Source organism: Danio rerio, chromosome 5, assembly GCF_049306965.1.
Source record: "Danio rerio strain Tuebingen ecotype United States chromosome 5, GRCz12tu, whole genome shotgun sequence".
Classification (NCBI taxonomy): Eukaryota; Metazoa; Chordata; class Actinopteri; order Cypriniformes; family Danionidae; genus Danio; species Danio rerio.
Window position 1 is genome coordinate 43,754,835 of NC_133180.1, and position 25,005 is coordinate 43,779,839.

The following is a 25,005-nucleotide window of genomic DNA, read 5'->3' on the forward strand; positions in this document are numbered from 1 at the left end:
GTTTCCTTTTGTTTGTTAGAACCAGTCTCTTTGTAAAGAGGTTGACCCTTCAATCTGCACAATGTGTGAAAACCAAGACTCACTGACTTCACCCAAGGTACCAGAGTGATCTAACACTTTTTATTTTTTTGAGAAAGAGAAAAATTTATAATTCATATTTACTTAAAGGGCACCTGTTTTACCCCCCTTTTCAGGCTTTAGGTTAAGTCTTTTGTGTCTCCAGAATTTGTCTGTAAAGTTTCAGCTCAACACCCATCAGGTTATTTATTTTACCTTTCTAAATCTGGGAAATTTGAGCTGTTAAGACATTGCAGGTGTCTTTAATGCAACTGAGCGGGTTCTCCCCGTCCACCGTTACCACGTGCGTGTCAGAGCCAATGAGCTCACTCTGATGGATTTAGCCTTCACCTGCTGCATCTCTCGTAGATAGTTGGTACAGTGACAGACAAGAATGAAGCAGGTCTCCCATATCACAGTAAGAACTTTCCCAATGATTATTTGATATATTATGGTTCTTCGTTGTTAATTCAAGGCCTTCTGCAGTCACAATGTGTGTCATTATGCACGCACACATACACACACGTTTAGCTTTGCATGGTTTTTGCACAGCAAATGTGACAGAATTCACATTAATATTCACTGCTGTATAGATATCCATTATATTAATGTACAAAATAAACCTGATTTAATGTCCACAAATCGGATTGAAGCATCTTATTCTATAATCATACTGACGTGCAGCTGTGGTGATAAATTTTACAATTTTACTGTCTTTTCTTTATTACAAACATGCACTGTTTTAAAATCATCTTGATGAGACGGCATTTCAAATCGAGGTTCTACGTTCGTTTTGTCTTATCAGGTTTGTTGTATTAAATGTAGCCTTTCCACCTCTTGCAATGCCAAGTTTACATATCAGAATGTTGGCAATGGCAATGTTGTCATCATCAACTTTATAATACCTCCAGACCGCAGACATACTCAGACACAGAGTCCTGATGTGACGCCTGATTCCTATCGAGTCTGAAAACGTGTGGTCGGGCCTGATTTCTGATCACATGATCAGATCTGAACACCTCTATTGTAAACCTAATTGAACATAGGTGAAGTGAAGTGTGTGTGCTGGGGACAGGGAGTTACACAACAATTATTATTTAAAGATTTTGTGTTTTTTTTTTATTTTTTTATTAAATGCTACTCAATTTTAAATAATTTTTTTTTTCAAATGTTTCTTAAGCATCAAGTCACTGAAAACTGTAATGGTGTAATGTTAGAATTCACTTTTATATTACTATATGATATTATTATTTTACATAACTGCAGTACACCCCACACAAATCTCTTTTAAATTCATATTTTTAATAGGAAGCTATACAATATTATATTTGTGCATATACAATAGATTAGACAGTAGCTACTGAAGCCAAATCTGGAGCCATAACAAAATAACTTATGATAAGTCAAAAACTAGTACACCCAAATTTGTTATAAAAAATTAAATAAAAATTTTAAAAGGAGGCAAAGAGAATCAAGAGAAGCAACAAATAATTGAAAAATTGAGTTGAAAATTTGTAGGTTGTATTTTTTTTGCAATACTTTGCTTGAATTTAATTGTATTATCTTTCAGTTTCTAAATATGTTGGTGACTAAATTATTATTTTCATAAATATTTGTTTAATAAATCGATTTTGTTTAAATGCAGCTATATTCACTGAGAAATGGATAAAAATATTCATTTTCAAAATGGGGTGTACTCTATCATGCTGAGCTCTGTATATACATTTTTTTAATGTACTGTATACAGCACAACATAATTAATAAATATATTAACACTGTTGCTACTGCATTTACAGTTAGAGTAACAAAGTGGACAGCATGAAAATTGTGAAGAAGAATAGTTTTAGTGTGTTACAGCTTGTCTTGTTCACCCTTTCAGAGTCAGTGCAAGAACTGCAGCGGTGTGTTCTGTGAGAACTGCATGGCGAATGAACTGCCTCTGCCCTCGTCCATCAACCCCGAGCACGTGTGTGATGTCTGCTACTCTCAGCTCCTGGAGCAGTACTCGTCCTCCCCATCCTGAGACACACAGCGCATGTAAATAGTGCAATACAAAAAACTACACCTCACACTCTGGATCATCTCAGCTGTAAAGCATATCAGAAACGATTTGCCAAAAGGGAATTTTTTACAAGCTCCTTGTTGGAAATGCTTTAGAGATTATTTTATTATGACCTATTATTCTTGAGGATTAGTGAAACTGTCCACCAAGTGGATGTATTTGGCTTTTTTGTACTTGAATCGCCTCGGTATCATTCAGTAATGCAAGTAGGAGGATTTCATTGGCATCTTAATCATTATGAGATGACTAATTGTAGACAGAAACATGTTTTCAGCTTTTTGGAAAAGAAGGCACTGAACAAATCACACACATACAGTGACACTTTGTTAAATCCAACATTCTTAAATTGTTAAAAAAAAAAAAAGAGCAGAAACTGCACATTTTGAAACTTTTATAGGGAAGAGTAAATTATCCTGTATTATAATGTTGAAATAAATGTATAAAAAATAAAGACATGAAAAGTGGTTAAAAGCCTGTATGTATTTTCTTAGCTAAAAATCACATTTTAACTGTTCATTCCAAGCCGATATTATTCACGCAAACTGTAAATGCATGAAGACAAAGAGCAGCAATGTTGGATTATGCAGATGTTCACATCGGGAACTGTCTGGATCCAATCTCTTTACCTGCCTATATGGTATTTAAAACTGGCGCTAGAGTACCCTTACAAAAATAACTACAGTACAACAGCAGTATATAGTAGTATAACTGCAATAAAATAAAGTACAATTGCAAAATTGCAATTCATTGAAGTATAAACACAGTTCAAATACAGTACAATAAATTTCAACAGCAGAATAAGCTGCAGTAAACAGGACTAAAAACAAGTAAATGCCATCTTTACTGCACTTGTACTGCTGTAGTCTAATATGCCAATAGTGTGATAAGATCTGTACTGCACTTGTGTTCCAAGGGGTTTGTTGTTCAACATCTTCCAAGAATATTTGTACTTTTTTCAGGGATGTTTTTTTTGGATAAAAGTGGTTTTCTATTTAGAGTTTATTTTCAAAAATAAATAATACAAAATAACTGCTGTGAATTGAACAGTACAACAGCAGTTGCCTAAATACAAGGATAACAGTGGTTTAATCAATGTAACTGCAAAATTGCCGTATAATGAAGTGAAAACACAGTTCAACTATAATGCAATAAAGTTCAACAGCAGTAAAATCTACAGTTCAACTGAAGTAACATTAAATATTCTGAGAGGGGCATTATAGTAATAATGTTATATAATGCTTTCCAATTAGCTACATCAGTATTAAAAGTGCACTTTTGTTTTATGTTTTGCAGAATTGTAGATGTTTTTCTGTAGTTAGTTATACTTCTGAAAAGTGCACTACAATATATCGTGGTAGTATTTCAGCAAAACAACTGAGGTAACTGAAAGCTCATTTGGAAACCACTGTCCACCGAGGAGGAAAAGTAGTAGCTGTACTGCAGTTGTATTGTAGAAGCACTTCAGTTGCACTGTTGTGCAGTACTGCATTATAGTCAATTATAGTATTATAGTTGTCATACTTCAGGACCATTACAGTAGTTATAGTAGTAGTATCACTTCAGCTGTATTGCAGTAGTTGTACTGCAGTTGTTTGTATTGTAGTACTTTAGTTGTATTGTAATACTGCAATATACTTAAATAAGTTTTTTCGTGTCCAAAAAAAAAAAAACTTCTAACTTCTAGGGACTTCTAATACTTAACAGCCGCGATTATTAAATAACTGTCTAATAGTGGTTATTGTATTACCATGATTGTTTCAGCTAACATCGATCACTGCAATTATTTTAAGAGCCATAAGGGTAGACTTAAAGCAGAATACAGACGCACCATTACAAACACTTGCAGTTCACTTTCAAATGCGCAGTAACGAGAGACTGTGTGTGTAAATCGCATTTGTGCACCGTCTTCCAACAAACAACTAGTTTACACTTCAAACACCTGCTTTGTGTTTAGAAAGTAGCAATGAATAGCTAACGTTAGCAGCAAATCTCTCTAAAATGCTTTTTCTGTGCGTGTTACATATACTGGAAGTCATTTTGGGTGTTTGGGCCAATGCAGTAAATTACTTGAATATTTAAAGGTGCAAACATATGCAGGACCAGGAGTGCCAGTTGGAAATAAAACAAAGAATCAAATTATAAGTTTAAATTGGTCTATTTATTTGTCTATTATTTGTTTCTTTTGAAATTGTGATTTATTTATATACGTTTTATGCTTCAATTATTAAATTGATCATTTAATTCTTTATTTTATTTTTAACTGGCACTCTTGGGCCTGACCGTTTATAATTCTTTAATAATTAAAATAAAACCTCCATAAAGAAATAAAATGTATGTCGATTTATGCAAATCATTCATTTTCTTTTCAGCTTAGTCCCTTTTTTAATCAGGGGTTGCCACAGCGCAAATGGCATGATCAGTTATTTCTTAGATAATATATCATCAGCCATATTTCATAGTCATGACAGCCCTATCTGATACTCAGATTTGCTTAAAAAAAATCAGTATTGAAAATTTTCTGTAAGGTTGGCAGATGAAGCCATGGAGGAGAAGCAAGCAAAAGTGATGCAGAAATGGTCAGGTTTTATTGACTCATTTCTGAACTTCGTCCCTATTTTATCTTAGGGTTTCTGCAGGTTTCACAGAGTTAAATTTAACATTTTTAAGACCATTATGAATGAAATTTTAGACCCATAAAAGGTTGAGGCTAAGGAATTTTTCAAATGGCTTAGATGGAAAAGATTTTTTATTTGCCCTACCGACAAAAAATATTATAATTTGATATTACAATAATACATTAATAACAAAAAAAAAAAAAATTTATTTCTTAGCTAAATATTTTAAATGTTGTGTAAAATAAGCAAGCTCTACTTGTATCCATACAATCTATTTGTTTTTCCATCATACACTTTCTTTTAAATAATAAAAAAATGAACAAATACATTTTAAAAAGTTTTAAAATCTATAATAAACAATCTATGCACAGCAATCTGTCCAGGTTGGTGTCATCAGCAGTAAATACACGGAGAGCATTCAAATGTTACTGTAAGGAAAATAATTAAACCATTATAATAAATAGAGTTGAAAAATACCCTTATAAATAAAACGTTTAATTGAGATGACTGCATGGGTTTTGGCCAGATCTGGTAGCAATACATGAACAAAGGAACATTCAGACCTGTTTAAAAAGATTTAAGAGCTACAACACAGTATTTCAGTAAATTTAAGACTTTTTAAGGCCTAAAATTTGGATTTTGAGATTTAAGACATTAAGACCCTGCAGAAACCTTGTATCTGGACTTTGTACCTAATGGACTTCGTCAGAGCTGCACAAATCTAACAAATTCTATCAAATCAATGAGAAAACGTCATCTTGCTTCACTCATCTTGCCACATTAAAAACTTAATTAAGAAACTGTCAAGACCCTTTAATGGTTTGACATGCCTCTGCAACAGAGACAAAAACGTGTAAATCTGAATAGTTTGAAGGCTTCCACAAATAGTTATTATGGAAAAGTTAAAAAACACCACATCTACTCCCGTCTCCTTTTTTTTAACATTGCTGGTCAGACATAATGTAAAAAAATCAGGCAACATTTGTAGAGTCCGCTTTTAATGTTGGTTCTTGCAATGTACATGATACACTGGGTTAATTTGTAGCAGATTGGGATGCAGTGCATTTAAATATGGTGTCCTTTCATCTTATCGTTCTTCGCTGGGTGGACATGAATTCAGGTACAACTCAATATATCGCTCCACTGGACAGAAACAAAAACAAAGAAACAAAACACATCAAGTTAAACATCACTTCATGTTTGATGTGTAAAACATTTGGGTCATTGGAGGAGTCTTTGCTTACTTATGAACTCTCTGTCTTTGGACATGGCTAAAACGGCGTCTTCATGTGTTTTGAAATAAGCCTCTGCTTCACCGGTGGGTTTTCCTTCAGGACCAAACTCTACAACAACCTTCATAAGTCGGACAGGAGCGAAAAACTGCAAAAAAAATGACACCCCTAGTCATTCAGGGTTTATATAACGGATAAGATTAATTAATCTGTCAGGCAGTAATATACTGGTTTAATGTCATTTCAAATATAATGATGCCAAAATTAAAGCTAACTAGTGTTTGTACTGTGCTTTGAATTGTTAACACCAAATTTCCACACTGGGTAAGTATGCTCTAGGCATGGGCTGGTATGAGATTCTGACGGTATAATAACCTTGATTAAAAAGATCACTGTTTCATGGTATTGTACTTACTGCTCTAAAATATGATATTTTCCTAACTGTCATTAAACACAATATACTATATTTTAGGAAACATGGAAAGTATTTTGGAACAGTAAACATGTCATTAACAGTGAATGTGCGCCATCAAAATACAGTATTTTTTAATTTGCTGCAAATTGAAACAATTAAGCGCAAAACATGGATTTTTTTTTTTCTGCCTGGAGGAAGAAAACACAATCCAAGAAGCTGGCAGCTGCAAGGTGTGTGCAAATGCTCTTATGTTTTTAAAAATACTTTTATATTCTTGGTTTATTATTAAAAATACAATAAGTAAATAAAACTAAATTTGTTTTTGTGCATCAATTAATGTCGTGCGGTTAAAGGCTAAAAAACTAAATGAAGAAAAAAAGAAAAAAAACTAACATATACCGTAGGAACAGTATGACAGAAAGATTTGGCAGTTTCAAAACCTTGACTTTTTCAAACTCCGGTACACCTTGAAACTGTATATCGTCCCACGCCTAGTGTGCTCTGCGTTTTTTTATGATTAAAATCTTCTACTTCTTAGCAAGTAAAAGCATGAACATGCTGGAGAGCTGCTTTAAAGCAATGAAGTTTCAATTCTAATTAAAAAAATACTAGGACTGTCTTCTCATATATAATGCCGTTTGTTTTAAAACAATCTGCTATATTAATTTCTAAATATATGAATGCCACTCAGTTGGTATGTTAAATCATAGAGCCGTGTCAAACATGACTATATTACTAAAATAAGATGTTTTCTTTGCCGTTTTCTCACTAGAGAAACTTTACAACAGGATCTCAGCATGATTAAATGTATCTTGACCAAATGCAAATGAAGAGCAAACAAAAGTACCTTCAAAAATGAATTACCTTTACAATGTCCTCTGCTTTTGCATCAAACGGCAGACCTCTCATGTGAATGACATTCTTTGTAACTGCACAGAAAAAGAAACTCAGACTTGCCAGAACTACTCATGATGTGTATTGAATGTTTGCAAATGAATGGGCACTGTAATAAACACCTGTTGTATTTCTGAGTGGAGGGTCCTCAGCTCTTGGTGTGAAAACTCTGTCATTTTGCCAGCTTCTATTTTGGGACGGGATGGCACTTTTCATGGCTGGGAAGATCTCAATATACCTACACATGAGAGGAGAAAAACACAGACCCAACATGTTTAAATACATATCAAATCTTTCAAATTTTGGTTTTGAATAGTATTTAATACCAAAACTTTGATTTAATACCAAATGTTCCATCTGAGGATAACACAGCACAAATAACACGAGTTATTAAAGAAATTTAATAAACGTTCACTAAAATAAAATAAAATTATATAAAGAATCACCTTTTATTTCAGGTCAATATCAGGGAAACATCTTTCACTTTCATTTATTTTTTGTAATGCACTAAAATAATAATTAATACAACTATTGAGATTTATAAAAAAGAACAACAACAAAAAAACCTGCTAAAATCAAAACTGAAAATACATACAATTAATAAAAACCACAATAATGTCTCCATGATAAGGGTGTAATTGATCACTGTTGATCTGTTATTAGTACGGATCACAACCCACGGTTTGGAACACACGTGACTCACGGATTAATATATATATTTTTTTTACTTGTAGATCGATCCTAAATTTGTTAGGACTGCAGAGAGATCACATCTCGTGTCATTTAAATCACATGTATGATTGCATTTTGGCTTACTGTAAAATATAATGATGAAGGAAGAAGTTATGGTGGGTTATACGGCATGTGGTGGTTTCTTAGGTTATTAAAGGTGATTTCTGTCACTAATTGTTTAGTTTGCATTAATGCATTCAGTGTAAGCTGCACGATTAACCATTAAAAGATATGAATCTCAACACCCATGCAACATATATTATAAATGATGGTGATTTGCATGTTTATTCATCCTTCCAATCGCTGCAATTTAATCTGAAAGCGCTAAAATTGTGGGCAGCAATTACATTGTTTAGCCATAAGGTGGTGACAACCAGCCATTAAAAATATGCCATTGAATAATTCTTCAAAAATGACACATCTAGCAACAAAACATGAAGTTTTATGAGTGAAAACTTAATCATTTATTAAAAATAAGGCTAAAAATAAATAAGGGTTGTACAAATTATAATGTTAGATTTATAGATTTTGCATTATCAGCAACAGTAGTAGTATATTTAAGAATGCACTTTTTTGTTCAGCGGATTATTTATTCATTTTAATTAAATTACAGGTTCTAGGTTCTGTTTGTTAAAACCAAAAGTGTCTTGCAGTACTACTTTTGTAATAAATGGAAATTAAATTACATTTGTTTCCTCCCCTTTTTGGCTGATCCGAAAAATTTTCCAATCTGTGACTAAAAAACATGTGAGATTTGTAATCCGTTACAACACTATTAAGTGATATTAAAAAACAGTGAAGTGATACAAATATTCGTGAGTAAGTCATAAAGGACTCAAACACAATTGCACACATTGTATAAGGTCCTTATTCATTTCTAGTATTACAAGATGATACACCAACCTATTTCCCAAGATTTCTCTGTCTTTCTTCAGGGCCTTTTCAGCCATTGCCTTTGTAGCAAACTCTACGAAGGCATCGCCTGAGCTTTTCCCTCTGCGGTTGAGAATTATAGTAACTCCGTCCTCCACAACATCCAACCCTATTTTAACAATATCAGAACACACACATGAAGCATGGGTATTTTTTTTCAGCATAAAGATGTTCAAGTGTCAGATTTTACAAGTACTCACCTGAGAAAAATCTAATGATGTCTCCCTCCGTGCAGCTGTAGGGAAGCCCTCGTAGTCGTACCACTGTATCTGTCTCCACACGCTCCTTTGAAGCTTTTAATATGGCTTCAGCATCTTTGTTTGTTACTTCACGGACTGAAACAAGACAAAGTTGTTGATGAGATCTATTCTATTTGGCATGCTACAAATGTCAAAAAGGCCTCCTTGTAAACTGTAGGGTGTTCTTTTAAACGTCCTATGAAGTGCTTTAAAATTTGCGTTTTTTTATTCGATGTTTAAAGTAATTTTAACCGAAACATAATTTAAACCGAAAGGGTGGAACATAGGGTACTGAAGGTTTTTAAAACAGGCAATAGCTTTTGGTTTTTATCACTGCTCTGCCAGTGAGAGTGGTTAAGCTCAAGTGCATCAAATGAAAAGCAAATGAGAAGCATCATGAAGGGTGCAGACACGTTAGATACTAGATACTATCATTTGATTGATCAAGACATGATAAGAAACCAAAGTATGAGGTGATGTGAAAAAAAAAAAAACTCTTAGATGTTTATACGAATTTTTTTTTTTTAAACAAATTTGCCAGTGTTTTGGAGCACACTAGCTAATAGATATCCTTAAAACTAACAGATTACAATTAACAGCTAAATTTTTTTATTTTGATTACATGGGACCTTTGAAGTCTGCTGACCTTCAATAAAGCGATCTCTTAGGTAATGGCGGTGTTGATCCAGTGCTTTGCCAACATCCTCCTCGTGCTCCAGCTCGATGAACGCTTGTCCTGATGGCTTGCCGTACTTGTTATACAGAATATGGACTCCATTGACTCCTCCTCGGATCCTACATTCTGTAAAGAGGAAATAAAGTGCACATCGGTATCAGGACACAGTATGAGTATTCACTTCCCAAGCAAAAAGAAACCCAAATATACTTTCTATGGATTTGAGGAAAACTAATGAAGATTCTATAATTGAATCTGCTGAATATGTTTGGCTACAATGGTTTGAGCCTTGTCTGATGTGGGGTCTAGCTTTTTATTTGTTAAACAATCATATAAGGTTTACACTAGGGCTGTGCAATATGTAATGTGTAATTATATAGCGCATTTACTGTGTTTGGCCATGCACCCAAAGTGCTTCACAATCATGAGGGGGTCTCTCCACACCACTATCAGTGTACAGCTTCCACTTGGATGATACGACAACAGCGCCAGTGCGCTTACCACACACCAGCTATAGCTGGAGTGGAGAGACAGTGATGCAGTGTATCCGGAAAGTATTGATAGCGCTTCACTTTTTCCAAATTTTTTATGTTACAGCCTTATTTCAAAATGGATTAAAGTTTATTTATTTCCTCAAAATTTTACACACAATACCACCTAATGTGAAAAAAAGACTATAAAAGACTGCAATTTTATAAAAAATCTAAAAACTTGAAAAATCACATGTACATAAGTAGTCACGGCCTTTGCTCAATACTGTTAATGCACCTTTAGCAGCAATTACAGCCTCAAGTCTTTTTGAATGTGATGCCACAAGCTTGGCACACCTGTCTTTGGGAATTTTTGCCCATTCCTCTTTGCAGTATCTCTCAAGCTCTATCAGGTTGGATGGAAAGCGACGGTGTACAGCCATTTTCAGAGCCCTGAAACTACAGGGCTTTCATCATTTAAACAAATCATTTTACTTCTATTTTGAGAGAGTAAAAACTTATATTAATAAGAAAGTCATCTGCTACGGTATGCTGTTCTCAAGATGTTATATAAATATGTAAGCCATCAGATATCCATTTTACTTTACAACCATTTAAATATCTGCTAAACCAACTTGCTTTTCTTTGCTTAGTTTGGGCCTTTAAAAAAAAAAAAACATGCTTTGTATTTATATATAAATTCTTACCAAACAATCTGTATTAAAATATTAGACAAACTTAAATACATCTGCATAATTTTATAGTTTGATCATTTTCTCTGGCTACATTTAATTTCAAGTGTCTGCATTCATATGACCCAGTTCATACAAAAAAGAAAATTATGTCATCATTTACTCACCTCTAACTTGTTCCAAATAGTTTTCTTTCCTCTGTTAAACAAACAAAATGGTGTTTTGAAACCTGTAACCATTGACTTACATTATTTTTCCTACTATGAAAGTCAATGGTTACAGATTTTCAGCTTTTTTTTTTTTATAAATATCTTCTTTTGTGTTCAACAGAAGAAATACACTTAAAAGATTTAGAACCACTAGAGGGAGAGCAGGGCCGGAGTGGGACACCTTTTCAGCCCTGGAGTTTCAAGCCTCAGACCGGCCCACCTCAGTTCACGACTGACTATATTAAAATAAGGTCATTTCCAAATCAGTTTCTGATGACACTATCACGTCTTTTTTTTGAGAAAACAGCTGCTTTAGAACTTCAAATGTTCAACAACCCTAACAGTATTATATGTCTTAACAATAAAAATGAAAACAATAAGGTACTCTAACGAGGATCGAACCCGGGTTCGCGGGGTCTTAACCTAACGTGCTAACCGCTGGACCACAATAGCTGTATTCAAAAAGAGGACACAACTGAGTTTTATAATCATTAAAATAGATGAAAAGAGAAGAGTTGCGGTAAAATAATGAATAAAAAGGCTGTGGTAAAGTAAATAAATAAATTTAAAAAGTGTGACTGCTGAGAGCAACAGATTCTGCAGCTAGGGACACCGGCCCTCGCGGCCAAAAAACGGACCGGCCCACCGGGAATTCTCCCGGTCCTCCCGATTAGCCAATCCGGGCCTGAGGGAGAGTAAATAGTGTATAAATGTTAAATTTTGAGTGAACTATGCCTTTAATTTGACTAGAGCAAACGTGGGAACAACAGCATATCTTCAAAACGACTTCTTAGCTCAAATAACAAAACAAATACCAGAAAAGAAGCTCATTATGTCTTCAGCTGTACAGGACCAGGGCAGACCCTTAGCCTGGACGATGAACAACTCCTTTGCTTGGTTCTCTTCAGAACCAGGGGTGTATTCTGGTAGAGGAGGGTACTCATCATCTTTAGATGGTGCCTAAAACAGTAGAAGGGCAGCGTCAGGAGACGCGGTAGACTGTACATAACATTTACTTCTGCTCGCATTTATCCAAAGCGACTTACAAGTGAGGGTGTAATATGAATCGATCAGGTAACTTTACCTCAGAGCACAGACTTCGTTGAGAAAACATCCATGGATTCTTGGCTTTACAGTCTGCTAAATATCTTGTTGTCAATGAATGAACACTCAGACCTCGTGCTGAAGTTAACTGCGCAGTTTTACTATGATTCAGAGTCTCTAGGCATGGAAACCGCGGCGATCTCCTGACACAGCGAACAAGAGAGAACAAGAGCGCGCTTCGACTCAGTCCAGACATCTTAAATTGTGCAAAATTAAACTTAAACCTACGTGAAACCCTAAACATATACACGGCATAAACACGGCATGGTACAGCTTATTTGGAGCGCAAATCCCGTTGACCTACGGCATCAGAGGACAACATGACGTCATCAAAAGGCGCCTCGGAGTTTGACAAGATCTTTCAAAATAGTAGTTCAGCAAACTGTTCTTTCATCATTATCAATAAAGTGTGGTTTTATAGACTTTGTTTAGGTATGGATAAGATTAAATGTTCTAGAATATGGACATATGCTGCAAATTAAGATATTAATGCGCTTTAATATGTGAACATTAATCTAATTTTCTTTATATTGTTTTTGAAAGCACACAATATAACAAGAGACAAACCTTAATAAAACTTCCAGAGCAGCAAAACGAAAATATTCACACATATTTAAAACACAACACATAGTGTTATACAAGAGGTTAATTATCAGGATTTGTTTTTTTTTACATTTGTTGTAACAAAATTATTTTATTAAGCAGAATTTTAAAGGATTCGATGGAAAATTGGTAAAACTACTATATAATAACTATATATATAATAGTAAAATAACTATATTGGAAATATGTTTTTGTAAAATATGTTAATAGTTGTGTTATCGTTGACCTGTTATTAAGCTGTTAGATGGGATTCAGAAGAGTATCATTTTAATTCATACTGAAAAATATGTATCTTCTTCACAACAAACAAGCCATTTAGATTAAACTGTTTTTATTATAATTTCAGTATTGAATAAAAACAATGAATAAAAAGTACAATAGAAATATCAATACTTATAAACAGTAACACTTTTAAACTATTAGCTTGTGTAATGATGCAAACTACATATTTTCCTTTAAATTTTTCCAGTTATGCAGTGGTATTTTGTAAGTATGTTAACAGTAACATATATAGATATTGTCCAGTAAATAATACATAATTTATACATGTGTCTGTCTGCATTTGTACTGTAGTGTAATTTTTATGCTTTCGGGACTCTTGTTATAGAAGAAAGGAGGTGCAGCGGGACTGCAGACTTGACCTCGCGAGGTTTGAGGCTTTAGCTGGAGAGACTTTGGATGGGAAGAAGTTTTCCACGGGCAGGATCTGTGTTGATGGGGTGTTGAGGACGTTAAAGCTCAAATACCCTGTGTTCCCACGTTTCGCAGTCAGGATAACGGATTTGTGTCGATTTCTCATCTACAGCACGTTTTCCTCCGGGAGAGATGAGCTTTTTGTTGTGAGTATGGTTTATAAAAGGAAACACTGACGGCTAGTTAGCAAGCGCAGAATACTGCTTTTGTCCCGAAGCCTCCTGTGCATCATCAGTCCTGTCTCACAGCCGTTATTTATTAGTCAACCGTAATGATACTGAAATAAAAGCAAACAGGAGAGCCCATCGCAGCAGGGACTTTCTAACGTTAGCATGCACAACAAAACTGTAATGGTGTTCTGGCTAATGGAGACTAACTTAGTTAGCCAGAATATGAGGCCATCAGCAGCTGCATGAAATTACATTTGGTTACTCACTCTTTATGTTTATATTTAGATTCACACAACAGTAACGGGCTGTAAATTGAGCCGTATTTATCAGCATCAAGTCATTCAAGTAAACGCGATATAGTCGTGTTTTGTGGCTGGATACCAGTAGCTTTGGCTTGTTCTATCCTTCTGTCATAACCTGAGTTGTCTCATAATGTATTCTTTATTATGACAAAATCATTTTATCATTAATAATTGCTACCTAGAAAAGCGTATTGTCGCTTTCATGCACCGCCGTGACATCAGTGTAAACAAGAAAACAAGACATGTTTAGATAATCCCACTGTAATCCCAGTACACTGTACTTATCCCAGAATAATAAGTCCCAATAGAGCACGTTTTACTGTAGATTTGTATTGTGTTGTGACTGCTAAATCATATAAACAATTGTATTTTTCTATCTCTAAAAGGAAAAAGTGCAATGTCAACAATAATAACTGTTGTGCATTTCTCTCTTCTTCTGCTTTCCATTAAAAATGAGATGTACTAGTCCCATATATGAAGCTGTTGAGCTGTTCATTGAGCATTCAAACTCTAAGCAGTTTACAGCTGTGTAGGCAAATAAGTAAAAAAAGGCAGATAAAAAAAACAAGTAAAGTTTCCTAAAGCTTTAGTTCACCCAAATGACATTTTTTTCCTAATTTACTCGCCCTTTATTACTAGTTTCATACTTTTATGTTTGAAAAACAGCATTGTTATACCTGCAAGCAGTTTGAACTGCAATTTGTATGGCATCACATTAGCACAGATGTATACCCTTTGAAAAAGATGCAGCTACATGTCACCATGTTGCACAAGATCTGTGACTTGTCTGCTTGGTAGCGGTGACCAGTGTATGTGGGGTTGAGGGCTGTGGGAGCGGAGTGATGTTGGAGTCTTAAATAGGCATAGAGTCCTGCGGAGGATCTTAAGATTGTTTTTATTTTGTGTTTACTTCATGATTAAAGTTGTTCAACCTTCTGGTTGATCACTCAACCAGAACTGTAATTCAGGCCTTAGTCTGTTCATCCACAACATCAACCTTAGTCAAGGAAATGTCATTAGGAAGATAAAGTCATTTTGGGATCGGCACATATCTGTTCTTGTCTTCTTAATTGTTGCTGAGCCCTTTAGTTCAACTGTTTTACTGGGGCCTGTTTCAGAAAGGAGGTTAAGTGAAAACTCAGAGTATTTTAACCCTGAAATGAAAGAAACTCTGGGTTTTCGGTTTCAAAATGGCAGGTTTGTTAAACTCAAGAAATCAGGGTAAGTCAAGCCTGTTTCTGAAAGAAAGGTAACTTTAACTCAGAGTCAGTTACTGTGGTAACTTACTCTGTGAATCTAACCTGGTCCAGAGCAGGTTTTATTCTCTAAACTCTGAGTTTCTGTTGGTCTCCTTCCCTTTTTTAAAGATGAAGCGTATTTCTCTCATTAGTCTTACGTTTCCACACACCTATTTTAGAGCTCATTTTGGAGATGCCCATAAAAACGATTGATGGAAACGTCATGATTCACATAACTTTTGAAAATATGCATAATAAAACATTTGCATAACTGAGTAGGTTAAACTTTTATTTGATAAGAAAAGATGCGCATAAACTACGAAGTGCACTTAACAAATTACAGTATGTACATTAAAAAAAAAGTTTGTTAGAGATGATGATGAAAATGTGTGTGAAAGGACAAACCAGCTGACTGAGCACACAGTAGAACATCTTAAATGTTGTTTTAGTCATTCAAAAATGCCTTAACTGTTTCAGTATTAGTGTATATTATTAATTACCTCCGAGCGTCTGGAGCGTGTCAAGATCGGCCGCATCTGGCTTCAAGCGCCCCCACGTGTTCATTGTGTCTTCTGAGGCGCATGTATTAAATAAAAAATCGTTAACGCAGCTTGTTCTACCGCAGTAAATTCTGTTTTTACTGTTGATATTTGGCGCAAGTTAATCAGGAAGTGACGATTGTGTTCTCTTTGACTCGTTGGATAAAAACACTGCTTTATTCGCATCTTTTAGGCATTATTCCAGTTTTGCACAAATTTATGTAAGCCTGTATTTTGATGGAAACATAGCTATTGCCTACTTTTTTTGTCACACACAGAACAAAGTCACGTACAAGGCTTGTCCTTTTTTCCATAAATATTTAGCTTAACCTTCGACATGTACTGTTACTAGTTTAATGGGATTATTATTCTGTCTAAAAATTATTTTTAGCACTGCTTAGGTTCTTAATGTTATATCAACCTATCACTTGATCAATAAAAAGGCAGACACACAAGTGCACTGTTAAATCTATTAAAACTGATAAACGTGTATAAAAGTTTAGAAAAAAGTATAAAGTCACACATTATATTACTTATTTTATTATACTTAAATGTTTAAATAATTTTTTTTTTTAAATTACGCATTAACTTGAGCAGCTGTTTTCCCATGCTAACTGTCTCTGTTTCACTGATGGTTGCTTCTTTTTAAATATATACACTCATATTTGCTAAAACTTTGCAATGAGCAAATGTTCAGCTGGGAAAAGAAATGGTGATCTCTTTTTTTTAGATGTTGCCATGGTCACTCATAATATCTGCGCTCCATTGATAATGCCTTTTTATAGTCACGGTGTGCGTGCTTAACTCTGAGTTGGTCTACTCAAAATTGATTGACCCAACTCAGATCAGCTATTCTGAAACCGAAAACTCTGAGTTTTTAATCTCTCGGTAAATCAACTTAGAGTTCAAGTTTAAACTCCGAGTTGTTTGAACCTCCTTACTGAAACAGGCCCCTGGTCACTTCCAGTTAGTATCTTTCACTGTTTGCTGTGCAAACTCTGTCCTGTTTATGTCTAAACAAGTGGATGTAGTGAATAAAGCAGCTGTTGTCCTGAAGACAGGGTCACTTTGATGTATTGAGAGTGTAGGAAAACTACATACGCAACGGAGAGAATGCACTTAGATAAAATGGTTTTAAAACAGTAAAATGTAAAGTTTATTCTGCTTATAAAAATAATATGAATATGTATTTGATTAATAATGGTATTTAACATTATTTCTATGTTTATTAATATCTTTTATGGGTTTTTTTGTATGGTCTTACACCTTTCAGGCTCTGATTAAAGAATAGTTGATAAAAATGAAAGTTTTATCATTCTATTCTACTCCCCAAGGTTCAGAATTAAAAATATATTTTGAAAGTAGGAAAAAACAAATGCTGGAAGGCTGTGGCTTCAGGTTTCCAGCTTTCTCAAGAATATATTTCATTGTGTTCGACAGAAAAAAAAGTTTTTTAAAACATGTTAAGGATGACAAAATCATGACCAAATTTTCATTTTTGGGTGAACTGTCTTAATGCCAAAATGAAAATAGCAGTAAAAATTACAGTGCTTGTGCAGTTATTAAAAATTGACACTAAAACAGACAAAAAATGAATTTGATGAATTCCAAGTGCCAGTAAAATGTTTTCACGATCCTCTGTGATGCTTTTATGTCCGTCATTATTATTGTTGTATTTTGGTAAAAAAGGATGCCATTTTCTTTATCAAGTTATTTTATTCTATGCCACGTTTATAAATGTGATTGTAAGGAAACAAATTACATCTGAAAGTTAAAATTACATTTGAAAGTTAAATATATAGGCGTTGTTAGAAATAATTAATTTAGAGTGTTGACCATCTGTGTGTAGTTGATGTCTGAGCGCCAGGAAACCAGCCAGCAATGAGCTGCTTTTGTTGTCAGTTACAAATTTGAAAAACATAAACATTTTTAGTATAAATTCTTTAGGATAATATGAAACAGTTGCTGTGTGCAATGAACCATCTTCATGATTGACCTTCATAATGGAGCTTCTTGGGGAGAGTTTTAACTGCATATATGTACATGAAGTTTTCGGGAGGAGTTGAATATCTCGGTGTAGCTTTTTGTAATGCAACGGCTCCTTTTTGTAGTTTTGTTATTGCTTTTCGTGTGATTTATTCTAGCCAGAAAAAATACTCTATTGAAAGAATTTTAATGGTGCAATTCAGTATGCACTGTTTTTGGAAATTGAAAGATATTTTCTAAGTCAAACACAATACCTGTCATGACCTTGGCTTTAAAATGTAATCATTAAATTATTTGAATTTAAAATACTTTTTATAAAATCAGTGCAGAGAAGACGCAAAACTGTAAATATGCTTCTGTAAATATTATGTAAAGAGTGAACCTTGATTATACCTTTAGATATTATATTTTTATTATAATAAGTACATTTCTTAGTTTAAAGAGTAGTTTTCATGGCAATATGTAAGCATTACTTTGTCCCAGCATGAAAAGGTGAAAAAAATCCTTTCATCCTCACTCAGTTTACTGAGAACTATTCCTTGAACACATTTTTACACAATTTAATCTACAAAATCCTACCTCTAAATAACCCCCATGATGTTCGATAAAATGACTGACTGTGCTGTTTCGATTACTTGAAAACTGAAAAAAGTGGTTAGTTATAATAAAGAACCACAGTGGTGGTTGTAAGCTGGTGAATGAGTAATAAAAAAGCAAGATGAAAACAATCCACTGACATCAGAGAACATGCAAATGTGTTGCAATGCAGACAGCAGATATCCAGACAGGCTTAAGAATTCATGTTTTCTCTTGTCCTTTTAAGAAAGATGTTTAGTGAGAGACCAAGATGACACAAAGTGCATACTTTTTGTTCAAATTATTTAAAAGTATATTCTTATAAAATAATTGCAGATCAACTACTGTTTAAATATTGTTTTACTATTATCTGTAAGGTGAAAAGGGAGTATTATGTTCTTTTACATGCAAACTGCAGACCTCTTAGCCTGGCTCTATCTGAAATCAACTTTCAGAAATCAATTTTTTCAGAAAAGATTAATTATTTTATATGGTAGTGCACTGACATGATTACACAGCCATTATGTTCTAGGTTTGAAACAACAATTAGGGTGAATAATTAGTTTAATCATGTAATCATACAATTCATAAAATCAGTAATATCCTTAGAAACTTTAGAACAATTTTAAAAGGTCATATTATCCAATTACATCTTTTGTTCTTTTCATTTCAAGTCTGATTACTTAATTAAGATTACATGTAATCAGTTACCCAGCATTGTGTGGCAGAGAACTCATTTTTGTTTCAGTGTTTGTTAACAGCATTCATCAAAGCCTGCAAACTTAAAGTACTCTCCTGTCGTTCACAGTGGAAGCCGCTCGTCAAAGACGTTCAAGCCGAAGAAGAACATTCCAGAGGGCTCACACCAGTACGAGCTGCTGAAACATGCAGAGGCCACGCTGGGCAGCGGAAACCTGCGCATGGCCGTCATGCTGCCCGATGGAGAGGACCTTAATGAATGGGTGGCAGTCAATAGTAAGCATGTGTCTTTAATCTGGGGAAAATAAACTTGTCTGCATCCTTGTGCGTGTGTATATTGCCATATACTTGAAAAATTCCAACGATCATATTGGTTTTTTTTTTATATTTGTTCTCTGTAGCTAATTGTCAGTAGGTCTACAGTATTAAAAACTAAAATTTAACAAGGGGGAACAGAAATCATTATAATGTATAGTGTAATTACTAAACTAAAAGATGTATGTATGTATGTATGTATGTATGTATGTATGTATGTATGTATGTATGTATGTATGTATGTATGTATGTATGTATGTATGTATGCATGCATGCATGTTTTTTTATATTTGTTTGGTTTGCAACATTTCCAAGGCATTTGCTTAGTTTGATCATCGGCCTCTGGCATTCCTCTCTATTTATCAGTAGAGACAGTGGGTCTTTCTTAGATAATTGGCCTCAGGGACAGAGGGCTGAAAACACTCTGGCAGCTCTGATGTTGCTATGGTTTAGGGTTTCATCTAATTGCCGCAGCTCATGAAATATTGGGTGTACCCAACTTCTGCTATATAATTACAACACAGTTTTCCAAATCCCTTGAGGTTTTATTGGAAATGCATGGGGCAGATATTTTTCCTATTGTTTGCAAGCAGTAAATTTTATTTCTCTGAGTCTTTAAATGATTAAAGATGTTTGGATCGGGTTGTGCTATAATAATGTTTCATTGCTTGTAGCTGTGGACTTCTTTAACCAGATCAACATGCTGTATGGGACCATCACAGACTTCTGCACTGAGGAAAGCTGCCCATTAATGTCTGCTGGACCTAAGTGAGTATTAGCAACAATCATTTTAAGTAGTACACCACTTTTCAAAGTGTAACATTTTTGAGGTAATTTGTTTTGAGGTAAGGTGTTTTTGAGGGAAGTATCAAGTTTTGTTTAGCCGCAATAGCTCAAAATCACACAAAAAACAGGCCAACCTCATGCATTGCTGATTAAATGTAAAACATCCATCCATCCTTCTGCTATTCTCACTTGTTTCTCTTTTTCATGCAGATATGAATATCACTGGGCTGATGGAACAAACATAAAAAAGCCAATTAAATGTTCAGCTCCAAAGTACATTGATTACCTGATGACTTGGGTCCAGGATCAGCTTGATGACGAGACACTTTTCCCATCAAAAATAGGTGTGCTGCTCCTTAAATTTGTTGTTCAACATTGAGAAATTTGCTATTCATTTTCTTTATAAAGCTCACCTTGATTAGGGAGTGAATTGTCCACATGGTGGTGCCATTTCAAAAAACATAGCTGCCACATCTACAGTATCAGTTCCCTTGTGGTCACTGTTTCCACACTTTTCATCTGCTTGGATTCTAAAACAGATTTTAATGTTGTATTTTGTGCGATTATTTATAGGTGTCCCTTTCCCAAAGAACTTCATGTCGGTGGCCAAGACCATTTTGAAGAGACTCTTCCGTGTTTATGCTCACATATACCACCAGCACTTTGAGTCAGTTATCCAGCTGCAGGAAGAGGCACACCTCAACACCTCATTCAAGCACTTTATCTTCTTCGTTCAGGTGTGTGTGTGCTTTGTCACTAAAACGTGAGTCTGTGTTTGGCTGGGCGGTTTAGCTTATCACAAGATGAATGTGGTGCTTAACGACTGTGACACACCACACAGACATCAAAAAACTAGTTTTGTCTAGTCCAGCAATAGGTGTGCTTACCTTGAACCTATCACATAGCCACATCACAGCCGACTGCAAACTAGCCTGTGCACGCTATATATGTCAATCGAAAAAAGAAACCAAAACTTTGACTTTAAATGTACAAAACATAAACAAATCAGCACTTGCTTTTTGAATTTATATTACTTATCACTTTCATTATTTTATATGGCTTTAAAATCTGACATTGCAATACATTATTTTTGGGTGATTTGTATTGCGATGAGAATATAATTTCACCTGATGAATTGCATAGCTCTATTTTAAAGATTTCATTAATTTAGATAAACTGGATTGATCAAGTCTTTTTCTATGCAGTGAGTTTGCTTAAATTATATTGAATTACAAGCATATGTAAATGAAACATTTGTTTTCTTTAGAGTTTAATAGTCTTCAAGTATAGAAATTGAACAAGCAAACATATGATGAGGTTGTCATTGTGTAAATTATTTAAATAATAATATCTTCATCTTTTAATATTAAATAAATAATCTGATCCTGCAATGTGACTCTTGCAGTTACACACATTGGGATATCAATGCTCAAACAATATATTGATGCATCTGTAATATGGCTCATTCTGTGAATGTATAACTGCATATTCTGATTGGCTTATTCAGATTTATTCAAGAAAAAAATATATACAGTTTTCAAATGAACAAGGTGCTTATTTATTTTAAAGTGTGAAGTAAAAAGATAATGATACAACTACAACAGGTTTGGGAGTGAAATTATTCTACCTGTACAAAACTAAAACAGTAGACAAATGCAGATTTACTCTTTTCCAGCAGGTGGCGCTTGTTTAGTTCTGTGAGTAAAGCAGCTTTGCTGGTATTTTAAATGTATTCAGATATCTTTTGAAAAGAAAATACTATTTGAACTTTTCTGAAGACAGTGGCTTCCCCTTTTAGATTCTTTCTGTGTGAAGCAGTATTAAAACTTGTGTTTTTGTCACATAACATAAAAGTTTTATTGACCACCCAGCTAAATTTAAATGCTAAAAAAGGCCAAGTATCTAAAATAAGTTGTCAAAATCTTCGAAAAATAAGCTGGACACTTTACTTTCAAACACTAGGGCCATGTCTGCTAATGGCACTGAAACCACACTCACTTCTGGGAAACCAGCCATCACTCAATTGTCAGATAGCTAGAAAAATGTAGACTGTAGTAATGAATTGTGATAATATCTTAAGACTGAACTGGACCACTGACTGTAATATGCAGTAGTTATTGTGTTATGGCCTGGGCAATGCTTGATTTTTCTAGTGCAGTATAGTTCTCTACATACTTAAGAGTTTTTGTAATGTATTTTAGCAGTACATTTATAATGTGTTTAGAAAGAAGTTTCAGAATTCTTTTGACATAATAAAACCTCTGACCCAGATTCAATATTTAGAATTTTCTTTCAGCATTGTGAACTGTAAGCTGCTCTTTCTGCCTTTCATACCTTTATTTCTGAGAATGTACAGAAGTTTTATGTAATTACAGTAGTCATTCAGTTTGTTGAAGGGCTGGTTTACCATGAAACTTTACTCAATATTTACTCAACCTTAAGCTGTCATAAAACTGTTTGACTTCCTTTTTTTAACACAAAAGAGGATATTTTAAAGAAAGCTGAATACCTTTAACCATTTACTTCCATAATAGGAAGAAGTAGAAAAACAAATAGCCTGTAAGCCAATGGTTACAGGTTTCCAGCATTCTTCAAAATATATTTTAAGTGAAAGAAACTCAAACAGGTTTGAATCAACTCAAGTGAAGGATGAGTAAATGATGACAGAATTGACTTTTTTGGCTGAACTACCCTTTTCATGCACTACAATCTCATGTTGTCACCTAAATATAAAAAAACCCAACTGCCTGCTCGGTTGGAGCATGTCTTTAAGTCCGGCTCTTTTTCTGTATTTTTCAGGAGTTTAATTTGATTGACCGAAAAGAGCTTGCACCCCTTCAGGAGCTGATTGAGAAGCTCACGTCCAAGGACAGATAAACTGCTCCTCCAGTCAGCATCTTCTCTCATTTCTCTGTACAGGCAGCCTGGCTTTGTTCTCTCTGTGTTTGACAGGTGTGTGGGAACGTTTTCCTTCAAGAGTTAGAAAAGGCTGAGTCCAAAAACAACCCTTGATAAGCCACAGCTCCACCATAGGTCATGGTCATAGTGGAATTAAACTGCAGCCCTTTTGACGTCGTCTCAAACACGATCTAAGTGCCTGATATGTCCACTTTCCAAATTGCTATCCTTTGTATAAAAAGCACTACCACTGCTATTGAAACTTCTTTATGATTATGCTATTGACATTTTTTTCCTAGGGGTACGTTAATAATTAGTGGTATGTTAGCTGTTTTTCCTCTTAATGGATTTATTTAGAAGGTCATAGATTGAAAATGAATGGAGCAATCACAGATTTTTCTCAGAAACGAAGATAAAGAAAGTCTTGGCTTCTTCTAAGCACTCGTTTTAGCTGCTCCCAGTGTCTTATGACATGTCGGGATTTCCGTTATCCTTTTCTGTAGTTGAAATGCTTTGTTTACTTCAGATTATATCCAGCCTCTCACTCATTACAGTAGAACATTATGTTCACACTTTGCCAGCCAACACTTTACACTACAGTACATTTACTTTTGAAGGAGTGCTTTTGTTGGTGAGCCAGTTTTCACAGATTCATTCCCAGAGTTCAAGGGTTTGTCTGTTGGAAGCTGGGATGAAATAAGCTGACTATGCAAGATCTGTTTGTCCTATTTGATCATCCTTTCATACACTATAAAATACAACAAGCTTTTACATTCACTTTTAATTGCATAAACAACATTAAACGCAATAAATATAATATATTTTTCACCCTTATATCTTAACTTAGCCCCTCCAAATCTGTTTTGGTGTGTTTCAAAGATCCAGGAAAACAGTTAAAGATACATTGAATGCATGTTGAACAAGATCTGTGATAGATTCAATAATAGCTTCCTCTTATTCAACACATAGCAGCTTTATTGAAGACAAAATAGTTGTTCATTTTCACTATAAGTGCGTACATTTGGTTTCACCACCTGAATGTTGTTATTATTATTATTTTTGTTATTATCATAATTTGGAATGTCACAGAAATTGTGTTCTGAATTACACACAACTAAAAAGTTTCTCAGAGATTTCTACATCTTTTCACATTGGTGATCGATTATGGACAGATGTAATAAACATTTTTGATGGCAAGTTGTAAATACTGTAAACAATAAAGGTATGCAATTGGATAATGAGATGTGTAACTTGCTGAACTTTTGTGGTACAATGCTGAATACTGTTTATAGTATAATAAAGCAGTTTGAACAAAACCTGGTTTTGTGTTTCGTACAAAGCAACAGTGATTGTAGTTTCTTAAATTGTAAATTTGAAAAAAGAGAGAAATTGTAAAGCATGAGTAAAAAAGCATTTATGCATGACTTCATTCTTGAATGAAGCATTATAGGGATATTATATATACATGTATGTTAGATCCAGCACTTTTATCATTACCTAATGAATCGCATTATAAAATAAATTTACAACTTGAAGTGAGGTTTTAATTTGAGTTGCCTTTAAATAATAATAAAAAAATACACTTTACATGGACATACAGTCTTGTTTTATTACAAATGCATATTATGAAACATTGAAAGCATAAATTCTCATTGAAAGCATTGACAGAGGACAAATTTAGAAACATGTTTTTAAAAAGGTTTTAGAATTTTGGTAATAAACCTGAAAAATTCCACTTTAAAGCTGTGAAAAAAAATCATAAAATTAACTGTAATAGATTTTGAATAGTTACGTGTCACTAAAGTTTTGATTAATTAAAGTTTTATTTGGAAGAGTTTAACAAGCAATTGGCATCCATTCAGTACAATGA

At 34.3% G+C, this 25,005-nt stretch overlaps 3 protein-coding genes across 15 annotated transcripts in view; 2 read left to right on the forward strand and 1 right to left on the reverse strand.

Annotated features, from left to right (window-relative positions):
- rufy3 (RUN and FYVE domain containing 3) overlaps nt 1–2,570 on the forward strand; it is a 33,197-nt gene extending 30,627 nt beyond the window's left edge. For 8 of the 12 annotated variants that reach the window (XR_012405869.1, XR_012405870.1, XR_012405872.1 and 5 more), the window contains 2 exons: nt 20–97; nt 1,937–2,570. Coding sequence is in view for 7 of the 12 variants with exons in the window: in XM_073950338.1 (XP_073806439.1) it covers nt 20–97; nt 1,937–2,080 (222 nt within the window). In the remaining 5 variants the exon portion in view is untranslated. Of the gene's footprint in view, nt 1–19; nt 98–194 lie in introns of all 12 variants that reach the window. The other 4 variants (XR_012405871.1, XM_073950339.1, XM_068221168.2 and 1 more) reach the window with 1 other exon arrangement.
- Nucleotides 2,571–5,715: 3,145 nt separating this feature from the next.
- On the reverse strand, nt 5,716–12,627 carry grsf1 (G-rich RNA sequence binding factor 1). Of its 2 annotated transcripts, none has more exons than XM_005165334.3 (9): nt 12,311–12,627; nt 12,042–12,186; nt 9,826–9,981; nt 9,141–9,275; nt 8,911–9,049; nt 7,398–7,513; nt 7,246–7,310; nt 5,979–6,114; nt 5,716–5,877 (listed from the first exon to the last, which is right to left on the reverse strand). In XM_005165334.3, exons 1-9 carry the CDS (start codon nt 12,572–12,574, stop codon nt 5,822–5,824), a joined length of 1,212 nt encoding a protein of 403 aa, XP_005165391.1. In that variant the 5' UTR covers nt 12,575–12,627; the 3' UTR covers nt 5,716–5,821.
- Nucleotides 12,628–13,617: 990 nt separating this feature from the next.
- Nucleotides 13,618–24,451, forward strand: mob1ba (MOB kinase activator 1Ba). The gene is given in 6 exon segments (NM_200200.1): nt 13,618–13,772; nt 19,246–19,412; nt 20,126–20,219; nt 20,448–20,581; nt 20,811–20,974; nt 23,037–24,451. Coding segments are annotated over 6 exon segments (651 nt in total). The 5' UTR covers nt 13,618–13,758; the 3' UTR covers nt 23,115–24,451.
- Nucleotides 24,452–25,005: the final 554 nt, after the last annotated feature.

Excerpts from the sequence above, each read along its gene's own strand:
- grsf1 (XM_005165334.3), bottom strand. The coding sequence starts at position 12,574 with ATGTTTAGGGTTTCACGTAGGTTTAAGTTTAATTTTGCACAATTTAAG. Across the intron at positions 7,311-7,397 it reads TCCACTCAGAAATACAACAG|TTACAAAGAATGTCATTCAC; the intron begins GTGTTTATTACA and ends TTTTCTGTGCAG. Across the intron at positions 6,115-7,245 it reads AAGCAGAGGACATTGTAAAG|TTTTTCGCTCCTGTCCGACT; the intron begins GTAATTCATTTT and ends TTTTTTTTGCAG.